We start from the raw sequence: 16,277 nt of genomic DNA on the forward strand, positions 1-16,277 counted from the left end.
TAATTAATCTATCCAACCAAGCGATGTATAATACTCTACCTATCCATATAACCTAAATTTGATCAAACCTAACTAATGTTTTTCCACGCATTAAATTACATTAAATATATTAGGTACTTAACCCCAAAAAACAGTATGCTAAAAAACTATACACACAGTAAAACTAAAACTAAATACAAGTATATTAATCGGTACGGAGCCGGCCTGGACGAAAAAATGAATAAAACATGGGCATGTTAGGTTAGATAAGGTTTAGGTAGGTGTAGATATTAATAGTCACTTGAATACAGTAGGAGTTTCCTTGCCTCCCGAAACTTAGTGTAGCAAAGGAAACGTCCATAAGCTAAAATTTAAATAGTTATCCTTCACAATCATGAACGTAACGAAAAATTTTGTACCGTGCGTTGCACAACACACGCATAAAGGATGAATTAAATATTAACATGTAATACCTTCTCTCTGGTAGTTCTGGTTCAGTAACAAATCATTGGTTTACATTAGTTCTCTCCATTACAGTGTTGTGTTCCGTGCACAATCTGCCACCAAGTAATACATTACGTATAAAATATTGAAACTCCTAACATCTCCCAGTCACGCGCCCGCTCCTACTTGTGGATTTCAATTGATTGCAATCTCCCACAACCTACAGTCGACTTTTTAATACTTCGTGGCTCTCTTCCAGCCGCGCCCGCTCCTACTTGTGGATTTCAATTGATTGCAATCTCCCACAACCTACAGTCGACTTAGTAATACTTCGTGGCTCTCTTCCAGCCGCGCCCGCTCCTACTTGTGGATTTCAATTGATTGCAATCTCCCACAACCTACAGTCGACTTTGTAATACTTTGTGACTCTCTTCCAGCCGCGCCCGCTCCTACTTGTGGATTTCAATTGATTGCAATCTCCCACAACCTACAGTCGACTTTGTAATACTTTGTGACTCTCTTCCAGCCGCGCCCGCTCCTACTTGTGGATTTCAATTGATTGCAATCTCCCACAACCTACAGTCGACTTTGTAATACTTTGTGACTCTCTTCCAGCCGCGCCCGCTCCTACTTGTGGATTTCAATTGATTGCAATCTCCCACAACCTACAGTCGACTTTGTAATACTTTGTGGCTCTCTTCCAGCCGCGCCCGCTCCTAATTGTGGATTTCAATTGATTGCAATCTCCCACAACCTACAGTCGACTTTGTAATACTTTGTGGCTCTCTTCCAGCCGTAGAGGTCAGAATTATTTAAATTTGTTAATTTCGAAGGTAGGTACAAATAAAAGGGAGAATTGTTGATTAAGTCACCATCGCGTACTTAAGTTTTAAATTCACCACAGTAACACAATCGATTTGATATTACAGATTTTTTGTTTCATATGCAATGTTTGTAGGGGATAGTCTGTTCTCTCGGTGTTATTTGAGTCTCCTACTATTTTAATATAAAAACCTTATCGCCTGTATTTGAGAATTGTTGACTTTGTGTTGTATGTTTTCGCTGTTGTGCTATTAAAACACCTTTCTACAGGAAACATAATTATATACTATTGATTCGGAATATTAGTAGGAGATTAGTATGTATTGAAACGAGATTTGAATATAATAGTCTGTCATTTATTCATCAGAATCTTTTACACAATCCCCTTCTGTTATTACTACTCTTTAAATAATTGCAAGGGTTAAAGTGGTAAGTTGTCGTTGGAAGGGGGGAGGGGTTGAAACTAGATTATGGGATGGTCGCATATACCTACCTTCACTTGTATTGTAGAGATCGTTTCGATGCGATGACACCTGTAATGTACCTTCCGATAGTGTATAATAGGATTTTTAACCTACATTGTTCGTCAGTAACCAAGGGGTCTGTTCTATTAGGGAAAAGCCTTGGCTAATGGATCATTTCATCTGTTAACGATCAACAATGTTTTTGGATAACTTTTTAGCAATTGTATTTTATTTGACGAGTTCACTTGCTTTATAATTAGGTCTCATTGTATGTTATCAACAGGAGAATAATTTTAATTCTATTACGTTCACATGCAATTGCATGCAAATTCCCGCATCGGATGCACGATGCGCATTCATATGGGTTGACCTAGTCGCCGTTTCAACGATCCTTTAAAACCTCATTTAAAACCTTTGTATGCGGCAATGTAGTGTTTTGAAAGTGACAAGGCAAAATACTTTTTTTACCTCTGCAAGATAAAATGTGCGTGTCCTGTAAAAAAAAAATACATAAAGAAATTTCTTTATATTATTTTCCTTTGGATATACAAATTGTTAAGTTAACAAAATGTAGTAGTACAATTGACCACTGGTACGTCTACCTAAACTAAAGATGTCATTAAACTAATCCGCATTTCTGTTTGTTGCAGCATGTTCTTCACACGATCTGCTCGCCCATTGGCCAGGTGCAGAGGATCGTTATCTTCAAGAAGAACGGCGTCCAAGCTATGGTTGAATATCCTTTAATGCACTTACATAAAATCGGACTTGGTAAGATCCAACCGATTACATAAATAGTAGTATATTAGATGTTTGAATCCTATCGTTTAGTTAACCTTTTTTTAAGAACTAGTAATGTTGTTGCACTGATTTGCAAAAGTTTTTGGTATTGTAATTTCTTCCATGTTTCTCTTATCTTGTGTTTTCTATTTATATTTTGTTGAATATTTGTCCAGTAAATCGATCCAAGAAAACTATTACATTCCTGGATGTCTATCGTGTACGTGGAATGTATTGGACATTTTTTTTCTATCCAAAGAGTGTTTTGAGGTTTTTAGGAAGAGTTCACAAATTTTATCGTTTTTTTAACGCATTACTAAAATGCTTAGTTATTGAGGCAACATTTAGTAATGGAGATTTTTCACACACTATTGTTTGAAAAAAATTGTCTCTACGTACGAGTAAAACTACGCCTTCTCCTGATTTTTGATAAATTAAAAATGGAGAACAAGGCTATTTTTCATAAAAAATAATTTTCCATTAAATTTAGCATAGAACTAATTGCGAAATGAGCTGTAAACAATCCAACCATTTCCCATTAATTGTTCAGACAAAACTCAACCCCAAATAACGGAGCGCTCCTTTGATGTAATTGGTTTCGGAAACTTTTAATTTGTATAAAAGTCAAGCCGCGGTCGTATTTGCTTTTATGTCGGATGTTGGAAAACTTGATAATGGAAGTAAAAACGTCTCTCGTCCATCTAGGTAGAAACTGAGCTTCAAGTTCGCTTATTGCGTAAGTCCTGGTAGAAGTTGTAATATTAGTCGACTTAAAAATATACACTGGAATTTCCAAATTGCGTATTAAATTTAAAGATGACAGTTGACTGTGGCTTGCAATAAATATTAAAATTGTTTACAACATAGCATTTACGTCGATCAATTGTCTCATAACTTTGTAATTAAAACAATATCTGTATACGCGTCCCACGGATGTAGCCTACTTATTCGTCCCTAACAATAATTGATGTATTTAAAAATCGAGTTCAGTAGATAATTATTAACTTTTAACTGTAATTGAATCGTAAAGACGACGATTTCAGTTTTCAAACCCCGCGTTTTTTGTTGTATGTCTTGACTCATCGCAATGCTGCAATGTTGACTCACAAGATGAACGATTTTGGATGCGTGCCCCGACCCCCCCCCCCACACAATTCCCCTTTTCCTAGTTTTTTTAAACACTGCACTCTCCGGTTGACTTGACATTTAGCTGCTATAAAACTGGTCCAGATGGTTGTAGTTGAATTGTGGTAATGCTTATATGTCATGTTTTATTGGACAAGAATCGGTGTGGTATTGCTATTAAGTTGTCAAAGAATTAGTGGGGAATTAATTCGATTCGAGCTAGTACTAACTCTAAGAAGTATCATTGATCAGTTTCTAATGCTACAACTAAACGTTTCCCAACATTTCTCGGCTTACCACACCGGGGCTATAAAATACACGTGTATTCTATAGCCCCGTTACCACACGTGGTTTTCACAGTTATAGTAATTCTATATCAAAATTATAATTTGTTTATATAATTACTTATATTTTGGACCACGAAAGTTTGCAGTAGGCGGCAGCCAATCACAAGACAAGGCTAGTGCGACGTTATTATATCGCCCGTTGACGACACTAATTAAAATAATAAACGATATTTTCAAATCAGCTGGTATTATTAGATTTGGCAACACCGCACTGTCCTCATTGGCTCCTTCGAAGTCACGTGATAATTAGGCTCCTCTCTCAACTGCAAACTTTCGTGGTCCCGACTTTAGACTGATGCTACTATTGTAGACTGATGCTACTATTGTAGACTGATGCTACTATTGTAGCAATAATATACTACGTGCAAGCTAAGCCAACATCTAGTTATAGACTTTGAATTACTTCAGGGCCTTGGAGTGATTGTAGACAACGTAATGCAATGCAGTCTCAATGCCCCATTGTCACAGTTGAACTTTTAATAGATTTCTCCAAAACCAATAATTGTAGGTAAGTTTTTACTCTGTCAGTAGAGTATTGGGGATTCTAGGAAGTGTTTGCAGATACAGTATGTATTAAAATTGGCTATAATGTTTCAATAGTTCCTTGAAAATGTCAATTTCCGGAGGAATTTTGTTTCTGGGTAATAAGACTTCTTACAATTTTTTAGCATTATTAAATAAAGTCTACTTTAAACCTATCCCAAGTGTTCCCCAGGTTAAATGGTTGGTTTCAAATTACTTGGGGTCGCAGAGGTGGTTGATCCCTGTAGTACATGATGTACAGACGTGTTGAGCTAGGTCTTGGCTCACAGAGTAAACACAATTAGTCATCTCTGTCGCGGTCTTGCAGATTTGGATGTGAATCAGGAGATGAAGTGTTCCGGGACCCGCCTTTATGCATTCAATCACTCGTTTTCAGGGATAAAATATTCTAACTAAGATTTAACACATTTTTTGGAATAATTTTAAAAAGTTAAGTAAAACCTTGATAACAAACTCATAGGGATAATAGAATATGATTTTTATCACGGTTTGCAATAATATAGGGTCGTATGAAATCATCGGTTGAAAATCACTTTTGTTGTAAATGCCACTTGTTATGGAGGGTCTTCTCATTGAGGTTCCACTGTATTTGAAATGTCCCACAACTTTTAAGCCTCTTATGTAGATCGTTTTATGTTAAAGTGGTCGTATTGTACAATCTTAATGAATTTAAATAACTCTTGGTTTCTACAGGTGATTCGACACGAAAAAATCTACGAGGTAGCAATTAATGTATTTACCCGGTACTCATCATTAATTAATGACAAGTCTGGCCGTGTACTTTTACCTCATTTTTCGCTATTCCCGTACGTCACAGATTTCTCGTAATTGGTTCATTAGGCCCGAACAGTTGGCAGCGTCCTCCACGCCGCTATTAATCTTGGAGAAATTTTTCTTCGCTCCTCGCAAAAAGATTAATTTTGAGCGAGTCTGCGTTTGGCAACAGATTACCGGTGGAAGCTGTTTATGAGCGAGGCTTTTGTAATTTATAACGTGTTGATTTGGTATTTAGGAACAACGTGTAATTGTATCATCGATCAAATTAGGCAAATCAGTTTTTTTACAGTGTCTGGTGGTTTCTGTTGTAACAATAAAAGCCGTTATTGTCGATTGAAAATTAGTGTTAATATTGATTTCTTGTACATGGTAGAAATTAGTTTTCCGTAAACACCGACCACTTCAAATTTTTCACTTAATCTTTTTGTCTGAGCTTCACTATCATTTGTGAACAAAATAATCAACGTAAATAGATTAGGAAAGCCCCCTTGGACGTAATGGTACCATTGGTACTCTAGCTTTCTTTACTCGTTGTGTGTGGAGATGCTCTTTTATTCAGGATATTGAATTTGAATAAAAATCGTGCGCTCAGAGTGTAAAAAAGTAATTGATAAGCCTTGTTGTATGTTTAGAAACACCCATGAAGGCTTACGTGGGATGATTGGCAATATCGAATAAATTAATCGCTATCAACTACACAAGATCAGTGTTGTGCGTTTTGTGTCGTGTATACTGTGAACACAACAGCGGCAGTAAACGATTGTGTACATTTTGTAGGGGTTATGTGGTGAATGCTTGAGTGTTCACCATAAACACTTTTCGTACAATTTTAGTGTACAAATGAATGGCCGATTTTCAGTAAAACTGCTTAAGGAATTTTCTTCTGTTCTCTCATATTTTGTTCTCATATAACCATGATTTAAAAAAATATATATTTCAAAGATAGTATATTGTAGGCCTACATGTTCGATGTTTTAAACTTCCCAATTTAAATCGGACACATATTTGATACATTTTTAGAATAGAATCACTAATTTATACATGTAAAAAATTGTTTACTCAACGACGATCGTTTCAGACCGGGCATACGTTCATCCCCGCTATCGCAACTAGAGGGCGCGACGATTTATTATCTCTCGCCTCATTTCCTTCAGCACATTTAGGCTGCGGCTCCACTTGCCGTAAATTGTCGCGCTGCAAATTGTAGCGCGCTACACGCTGCAGTTGGTGGCTCCACTAGCAGCAGAGTACGAACTACAATCTGCAGCGTCCTCAGATGCACCGTGGCTCCACTAGCAGTTAAGTGTAGCGCGGAGGACGTGGCCCTGGATCATGCCGCAAATTAACATTCGTAGTGTTGTTATCAGTGTACTTTATCAAGACGACGCCGATCACAGCAGGAAAATGATGGACCCATCGACCCATCCAATATTAAGCAACGTAAAGTCCAAAGGGAAGGGATGTTCCACACATTGCATAGGTACTGAAAGTATTCAGACAAGTTTTTTGAATATTATCGAATGTCCCAAAACTCGTTTGACTACTTAATAGAATCAGTATCAACACGTTTTCAGAAGGATACCAAACTAAGAGAAGCAATTGGAGTATAGGAAAGGCTTTCAGTGACATTAAGTTAATTTTAGTGTACTGAATTTTAAGTAATTAATTTTATACAGTGAACCCTCGCTTCAACAATCCTGGGTGTGTCGAATTACTCTACTATATTGGTCATTTTATCTCTATTTCTATTTTATTTTAATTTTATTACACTCATTCACCCTCAGAAGTAATATTTCTGGTTTTGGTAGTGATATTATGTTAAGTAACCAATGTAAGGTGAATATCAATATGAGTTTCGTGAGTTTTCGTTGTACATATTAATAATAATCTAAAACAGCCATTAGGAGCTTTTTATTATAGGGCTAATTATAACAATTGTACGACTGCTGCACTTAAAAACAAATTGAATGTTTTCACGTATTTGTTTCTCCAATCACTACTGTTTTACTTTATAATATAAAGTAGGAAACCCCTACACAACCTCCATAAAACAAGATTCCCACACTCCCGATGTAATAATTTAATAATTTCTAATATAATAATTTCACAGTTCAGTTCAGGCTCCATTGATTACAAATCAATCCACAAAAATAAAAAAAACCAAGGACACTAAAAAGTCGAAACTGATTGTAGCATGTGTGTCTTGTCCATGTATGCCTGTCGGCTGTACGTACACTCCACACTGACCATCACACTGACTTGGCGCGGCACTACAATCTACAGCTAGTGGAGCCACCTGTTGGCTGCAAAATGTAGCGCGAAAATGGTCCGAGTTCCATTCCCGCGCGACGCTACATTCTACGGCGCGCTGTAAAATGTAGCGCGCTGCAGACTGTCGCTAGTGGAGCCACCTTCGTTTGATCGCTGCATTCCCATTTCTTCAACTGACAAGCTACAATTTGCAGCGCGACAATCTACGGCAAGTGGAGCCGCGGCCTTAGAGACGAATCTCTCGTTTACCAAAGTGAAATATGAACTTTGACGTGATTAGGTGTTGCTCAGCTCTGTTACGGAGAATGAACATTGTGAGAAATAAGGTGCTGAAACGCCTTGTTAGTCGCTGCTTATTACGCCTTGTCGGGAATAAATTATGAAAGTATAATACTTTTGAAATCTCTTGTTCTTTTGTGTTTGAACACCGTTATAAGGTGACAAAATTGTGTAATATTTCGCTGAAAATGACGTCATTACACAAAATATGTACTGATCGTTTAGGGCCTAATTTTTTTTAGATAAATAATGTGGCCGAAAATGAATACACCTAAAATATTTACCTAATTAATTGTGAAAATAAGTAGTTTATTTGTCACAAGTAGGCCTACCGTATAAGGTCTTAGGTTACTGTAGTAATTTTACGTTGAAATTACCGAGTGCGGATGAAAATCCATTGTACTATGACTATGATGGAATAATCATTACGCCTTAAAATTCTTGAATGGTATTGCTAATATCAGACTTTTGTGTCAAAAGAGTTTATGAGTTACACCTCCTATTGAGAGTATAAACCAACTTGTAGTGCAAATACGATACAAAAATGGAAATTAATATTCCTCTTAATCGTCTAAAAATGTAGTATTTTACACTTATATGAAAGTTACATTACATTAACCTTTGATGGATGATGGTGTGAAAAGGAATAACCAGGAGGGCGTATTGAGTTCCAGCCTTCTAAAGGCAAGTAAAGAAGGGAACGTTATCTATTATTACCTATGCTTTATGCGTAAATATATTACCACAGATTAATATTGTAGATTCCACAACCTTTGATGTTATTGACACTTTTAATTGTGGCCTAATTGTGTTATAGAAAAAAAACATTTGCTTATTTCATCAATACACAGTACCCGACAAACACATGCTACGTATACTAAAGTTAACATCGGTCGGTATTTACGCTAACGCTGGCAATGTAAATACCGGCAGATAAGCATGACGCGGCGTTTCGTGTTGTTTGGTGTTGCTGGTAGACAATTAAACAAAGCCTGAGTGACGTTAGCGATACGCTAACCGACTGATTCCCTTGTTAAACTTTCTTTTCTGCTTAACATCAGAGTTGACGGCCCCTCTTTTACCTGTACCGTTTAATATTCGTCATTTCAAACCTGTATTTTCATTTCGCATCTTTTGATGCATTACTTTTGTTAATCACCTGTAATTTGTTTAACGTTTTTCATTTTATGTTTCGCTTTATGCATTTTAGACTTAAAATTTGTTAATACGATTTGTAGTTAAGAAGTTATTAGAAAAAACTTAAAAAATGGATATACTGTATTTAGAGTTTTACGACGTTTGCTTATTTTTTTGCGAGTTTTTTTACGTTGTGTTAGGGGCAGCTAATCTCAATTAGACTATTCTCAAATACCCCGATTGGCTTAACGTAAACCATTAATTTATTTAAACCTAAATTCAAATTCCGAAAAACAATTTCAAATTCCCAACACTATTTTTTCGTGATTTGTAGGGTTTATTTCACAGAAAAATTAAAATACATTGTAGTTACTCTTTCCCGTATTCGAATCCAAATATGTACCAAATTATTTATAAACAACTATATTTTCATGCAAAAAGTTGAAAAATACCTTTCATTTTTTCCTTAGCATTTTTGGGACTGTTTGGGGAGCACAATGTAAAATATCTTAAACTATGCATAATCATAAAAGCACACTTAGACTATACAAGACCACAGTTTAGACTCGAGAGGGTAGTTTAAGAGTAGTTCGAGGAGGGGGGAGGGGTAGATGGGGGTGTAGATATTATCTACCAGTTGAGGCCGAGACCACATCAAGTCCCAGACAAGAGACTGCTCAAGGGGGCACTCGTCGTATCTCTTCGCCAGTGTTTTGATCTATATAAGCGAAACAAACAAGAAAGGATTCACCCGTTTCTGGTACTTAATTTGTTTTCTGTTTAATCCATATTCTTTTTGGCCTTGTTGTGCCTAATACTGATACATAAAATGGAGTTGGAAAACAATTAGAAATTTCTCACGTCTGCTTCGCTTAACAAAAAGTTTTCATATAATGAAGGTTTACTTGTAAACTCTTTTGACATAAAACTGTCATGTAACACCATTAGTGTACAATTATATCGTCTATAATTTTATAGTACAGTAGATTTTCATCCGCATTCCGTAATTTCACTAAGTAAGCCTACTCAGTTCTAAATTATCTGAGTCAACAAAAATGTTAATCTTATTGTTTGCATATTTAAGAAAATAGTGAAATATTTAAACCATCGCGGGGTCTTTTCATACTTGTGACAATTGTATAACGTTTGTTTTTGTACAAATAATTTGCATGTAATCTACGACAACTCGTTAGGAATGTAAATCCACATTTTTTATTCAGATTACACCATGTTACTCTTTGGGTGCGTTCACAAAGAAAGCTGGTTACAAGTAACTTACTTTCAGCGCTTGTTCCAAGCGCTTGAGAATGCTGTTGTGTGTTCACAACAAACGCTTGCATTTCAAGCTCAGGAGTGTAGTCTCAGCTCTGGTTGAGACAATATCTTCCTCAAGTGATGAAGAGTTATTTTTGATTCAAAATGTAGAATAAAAAATTTGGAGAAGAAATCCAAAAAATCTGTAGGTGTTCATGCAATTAACCGCGGAAGAGGTAGGTTCGGGGAATATCACCATCTATTTCCTCAATTTAAATTGGACAAAGTGAGGTTTTTTTTCTAATATGAGAATGGAGTTAACCACGTTTAATACATTACATCCTCAAGAAAATTGAAAGTGTTTTAGTGAAGTTTTGGGGGAATTGGCATAAGCAACCTATCCGGCGATGCACCAAAAAGAATTTTGGACCAATAATAAAATCTAAAAAATACTCGAAGGGAGTTTTAAACACCCTATGTAGCTGATTAATTATGATCCAAATAATATTGTGAGATGATTAAAATGTTTTAATTTTCTAGGTAAATAAAGTAAAAGTATACAAGTTTCATCAAAAACATATCACCCAACACTTAATTAATATTGAATTAAACGTGTTTGTCTGTCATCTTAATACATGTTATATTTGTCCTATTGGTTACGTTATTGAACCTCCTAGGGAAAACCACAATACGTGGGTAGCCTAATATATTTGTTTGGAAATTGGAAGCTCTAAATACTAGAGCTATCAACTCATCGACATCCATACTGCACTAGTGCACTGTGGAGTAGTTTGTAACTGACTGGTTCGGCCAACAAGCGCCGGAAAACAAGTACGAAACGTTCTTGCGTTTTTGTCAGAGCTTGTAACAAGCGCTTGCTAGCCGGCACAAGCGTTGTCTGTGAACACACACGCTTGATACTATGTTAACTTTTCTCACGCCGGTTCGAGAATGCAAGCGCTTGCCAACAAGCGCTTGTAACCAGCTTTCTTTGTGAACGCACCCTTTTACCGGACCAACCCGGTAATTGATGCATAAACAATGTTGCCGCGTGGAATTGCGAGGAATGAGGTGAACACCTTGGATTAGCTGGGGAAGATAGAGATGAAAGTTAGACCACGTGGGAGGCGCTGTGTTGTTGTTTAGGATGGCCAAATATACAACAGTTGTGTGTAGGTCCGCAACACGTGTTTGTGTGTTGGATCTCGTGTCTAGTCTTGGAATTTTAATCAGCCGACTAATATTTGACGCAAAGATGCAAACGTTAGGCTTATGTGTGGTGAGTTAATAAGACTATTTTAGCCAGGGTGATAGGCATATGCGTTGCTTCAACCATGAAAAATAATACAGACTGTTCTCAGTATTGATCCAACGAGGTTGCTAAATATGAAAAGATGGAATAAATAATAAGTTACCCTGAAAAACCTGCTGATATTTTGATGTCATGGTGATCAGTAATTAATTGTATGTATGGGTTATATTGTGCTGGTAAAGAATGTTTGTGGTGGATGAACTCTGAATCTCGTGATTTGTAATTCTTAAAAGCCTGAATACACGTATTCGTGTTGTGATTATTTAATATTGCAAATTACAGCCAATAAGTATCTGTACGTAAACAAAACAAAGTTGCGATTTCTTTGTTGGTGTTTGTACATTTGCATACTTTAAAATTCGCCAGCCTCTAGTTGATAAGTAATGAAATTTGTCATTGCGAGTTTTGGTGTTCGGAAACTTGCAATTTGCTGAAAATGCATACGCCATTGTTGCAATATGTATAAAAGTGCCTGCAGTACTTCAGGCCATCACAATGTCGTAATTTGTTGCTGTCCATTACCGCGATGGAATTTTCACATTTCAGTACATGACAGTACAACTGGTCAGTTTAATATCACTAAATTGCCGCAAATGGATATTGACTCATTGACCTATTAAAACGACACGAGCATGAAAATTGTATAGTCTAGTTTTATACAGTAATTGGAACAGTCTAATTTAAAGTTTTATTTAACGTCTGGGAAAGATCTCAGTTTAGTTTTCTATTTATTAACACGAACAACTTCAATACAAAACAATATTAATAAACAAGTGATTTTGCTACTGATCACTAATATTATAACCAAGTTTAAAGATGGCGATTATTGAATATATACAGTACACAGTTTTACTAATGGACTGGAAGTGTTGTGTTTCAAAAGTGTGATGGATTCATCAACTTCACGTGTATGCTTTTTAAAAATATGTGGCTTTAATCAATGATTATAGTTTATTATTCAAATTACATGCACAGGTTTGGTTTAAAGTTAAGGATCTTGCAACCAAGATCTACCTCTATTCGTGCAGGACAAAATTGATCCTTAGGGTTTATCTGATTAACTTTTACAATTGATTTTATTTAGTAGCTCACTATTACACTTTAGATCGTCAATAGCAAGTTTATAAATCTGTCTTCTAAATTATTCAAAGAAGTAGTCAACGATAACGTCAATTCATGAAGTGGTATGCTTGATTTCATGCCACAGATTTACTCGCTCCTAATCAGCTTTGATAATTAAGTCGCTATTTCAACCATTAAAATTGTGTTTTTACATTTTAAAACTTGTATACCTACAATATGAAACATTTTGTTCAAAACCACCAACATAACGCTCGATTTCGAGCTACACGAGAGCAGTAACCGGGAGGCGGCCGGGCCAGTCCCGCGAACGAGGAACAGGTGGATGTAGGCTATATTGATCAGCTGATATCAGTCGGGGGGTGAGGGGGGCGGAAAGAGCCCCCTGCCCAACACACCTCCTTGCAAAAGTAATTACCTAGCACTTGGCCGACAATTAATCCTATTATTTTCAGTCGGTCACGTCGTGCAAATCCTGTTTTTCTAAGCCGCTGTAAAATTTGAGAGAGTTTTGATTATTTTCTAATTCGCTTACCATCATTTTAAGCCGTTCTCCGTTGGAAGGAGAATTTACGGGACGATTTTTTTTTAATTTTTCTGTTGTTTATTTTGGTTAATTTGTTTTCAATGAAATGGTTATGATCGAAATTATATTTTAGATATTTTCACATTTATGTGTGCCTATTCGATGTAAACAGTGAAAATCGCAAAGCAACACGATCAACATATTCAATGCCTCGTGCTCGTTTGTGATTTACATATGAATACCTGAGTTCGTAGTTCTATGAACATTGAGCTCTCATTTTTTATATTCATTTGCACATATTATGCTTATGAACGTTATAATTTATTAACCTTAAAAACTTGGTTAGTAACTAAAATAAATAATACATGATGCCGAGGGAGATTCTATGATATATGTAAAAATCCAGGCATGGTCAAAAATTCAATTTTGGATAGGCTAACGGAATTTTAAAAAAATACTCTAATCTTCTCCCTATCAGTTCAAGATCCAAAGTGTCCCCGTCATTGTTTCTCCGACTAACACAATATTCAATAGTTATTCGTACCATTAGTTGCCATTAGTTATTAGTACCAGAGTGTATTTTATTGCCGAATGATTATGTATGTGAGTTAAATTTCCCTTAGTGTGGTAGACACAAATCAAGGAAATACTATTTCACTTTAATGAGTTATCAAATACGCTGCGATAGTGAACCAACGTTAAGGACAATCCGAAGACAATTTAAATACTAACTTTGCATGTACGACGATTCATTATATCGCTTCGTCGCGTCAACCTTTTACACAGTTTAAGGACAATTTTACTTTTAAGTGTTTATATTGTACTATAACGGCTTGTCAACCATATATCTCGGCGTGATTGACACAAACCAATAACTAATTCCATTACAGATCGTTTATCTGATTTGCTATGATCATAGACTATAAGAATTAAATACACTGTCCGCCGTGCTGCGGTTACCATAGGGCCTGACGCACACCGCTGGGAGCGCCGTATAGTTGCGCGCATACGCCGTAATTACATTGCGCTCCCAGCGGTGTGCGCCAGAACCTATGATTACCGCAGCATGGCTGTGAGTCTATATTTAATTATTTTTATCTATGCTTTGATACTGTATCAACAAGTCGAATCAATTAAACACTGTTGACCCACACTAATGACAATTCCACTGTAGAGTGTAGTGTTTATAAGAGTATGCTAAGTCAGTGGAAGCCTGTTAGGTAATCACCTAAGCCCCAGATCCTGTTTGGTGCAGCCCCTCGTGTTATGAGGTAATTGTCCGTGAAGCCGTTAAAATCTCAAGTCGATGGTTCGAATAACAATCGTTAAAGGGGCGTTAGGTAAACGGTTTCGGACGTGCATTTTTGTAGTGGCATACTTTTTCCTGGCGTTAAGCGGGGATCCATTTTTTTAATATTGAAGGCTATAAAGTGAACGGAACGGTCCAAACGTCTGACATTTACTTGTTCAGAAGCATCAATTAGGCCCAGAATTGGTCCTTCTTAGGAAGCTTCAATAATTATCAATATCCTAATCCTATGTACTTACCACTCTTGTACTGTACCGGGTCTCCCCTTGCTTTGTTGGATACGTTTAAACAACGCACAGACCTCTGGCGTACGCGAACGGGCAAATGCACATAAAAAAATTCTACCAACCTTAAACGATATATTTGTCAGCTGATAACAAAACTAACTGATTGTACTGTAACATTATCGGAACATTTGTGAGTTGTCGACTGAGCAGATGTTGTTCCGCTTCGATTGGTCGCAGTTTTATCCGACCTTGTCTCCGACATTACGTTGACCGAGATCATTACTCATATTTCCATTTCCATGGCGCCCTGCGAGAAACTTCATCAATATGGGGCCCTGTCAAGCGGCAGGCGCGCGATGAAAATATTCGCAGTTTTGGTTTTATCACATTTTTCAATGTTTTTGTTTGCGTTATAAATTACAGTCCGACGTTGTGGTTTAGAGATTACTTTGAAATTGTGTGTATACTTTCATGTTCTTTTCCGGTTTTACTATTTCTCATAAGCCTTAAATTGTAGTGGTAAGTTATACTAATAGAAAAGTAGTTCTTGATGTGAACCCTTGTATTAAAAATGAAACTATCGACTAAGGCGAATAAAACAAATGTCTACACTCCGTTCACAAAATTTAAGCAGTTATAGGGGAAGAAATTAATTACCTCCACTTGATTCTACTTTAAAATAATAGCTATACAGCTGAGGTTTGCCAAGACGTCAATCAGCTGCAGCATATATATTGAAAAAAGTAGTGGGGGAAGTTCCCCTCAAACCCCCTAAATTTTGTGACCAGAGAAAAATAGAGTGAAATGTTTGTAATAGTAGCCAACAACGTACTTACTAGAAGACGAAATTTATGTTCCAATTTTTTTTATTTTTAAGTACAATGCCTTAGTGTTTCATTTGTCTGAGTTATAGTACATTTTACTATCCAGACTTATACTATAATCACCCATACCATAAAACTAAAACAATTTATGAAGCAGCGATTCCAGCACATTATTTCTCTTGCCAGCAATGCGGCACTACATAAACTTAACTCGACACACATCTTCATAATTCACAGTTTATACTTTTGTACGCGACTTTTGCACGTAGTTTAATTTCATTATTGAGTTGTAAACCGTAGTATAACCCGGTGTTTACTGTGTGTTATTACGTTTAAGGGCCACAGTCGGAATGGCTGCACGAAAAGTTTACTCGGGTTATGAAATTACATGCAACGTTGTCGGCCAGTCACGAATTGTCGATGTAAAGGAGTTAATTTGTTTATACAACGCTCCTTTAAAGTTGATACATTTAATTTATGATATTTTATGAGGTAGAAATGATTTTGTTTTAAAATTCATTAGTGTGGCCTTAATTTCTCTCCACCTTGTGCTCTTCTGTAACTGTGGGTTCTAACTTGAGTATTTGGATTTTTCAATATTTATGCCTAATATTTGTGTAAACGACCTGTACTCGTTATACTGAACTAATAGGCTAATGTGTGCACGGTAAAATATTCTCTTTTTTGTTGCTTAAGAGACTTAAAAATATATACTGTATGTTCACTCTTAAAGTTGTGTTTAGAATAGGAATTCAATATATTATTCGCTTATGTGGG

At 36.4% G+C, this 16,277-nt stretch overlaps 1 protein-coding gene across 4 annotated transcripts in view; it reads left to right on the forward strand.

Annotated features, from left to right (window-relative positions):
• LOC128999918 (heterogeneous nuclear ribonucleoprotein L-like) overlaps positions 1-16,277 on the forward strand; it is a 207,652-nt gene that overhangs the window by 140,216 nt on the left and 51,159 nt on the right. For all 4 annotated transcript variants that reach the window (XM_054426700.1, XM_054426701.1, XM_054426703.1 and 1 more), the window contains exon 4: positions 2,360-2,445. In XM_054426700.1, coding sequence (XP_054282675.1) covers positions 2,360-2,445 — 86 coding nt within the window. The remainder of the gene's footprint in view (positions 1-2,359; positions 2,446-16,277) is intronic.

Source organism: Macrosteles quadrilineatus, unplaced genomic scaffold (genome assembly GCF_028750875.1).
Source record: "Macrosteles quadrilineatus isolate MER2022 unplaced genomic scaffold, UCM_ALF_1.0 Scaffold_8__2_contigs__length_117827958, whole genome shotgun sequence".
Classification (NCBI taxonomy): Eukaryota; Metazoa; Arthropoda; class Insecta; order Hemiptera; family Cicadellidae; genus Macrosteles; species Macrosteles quadrilineatus.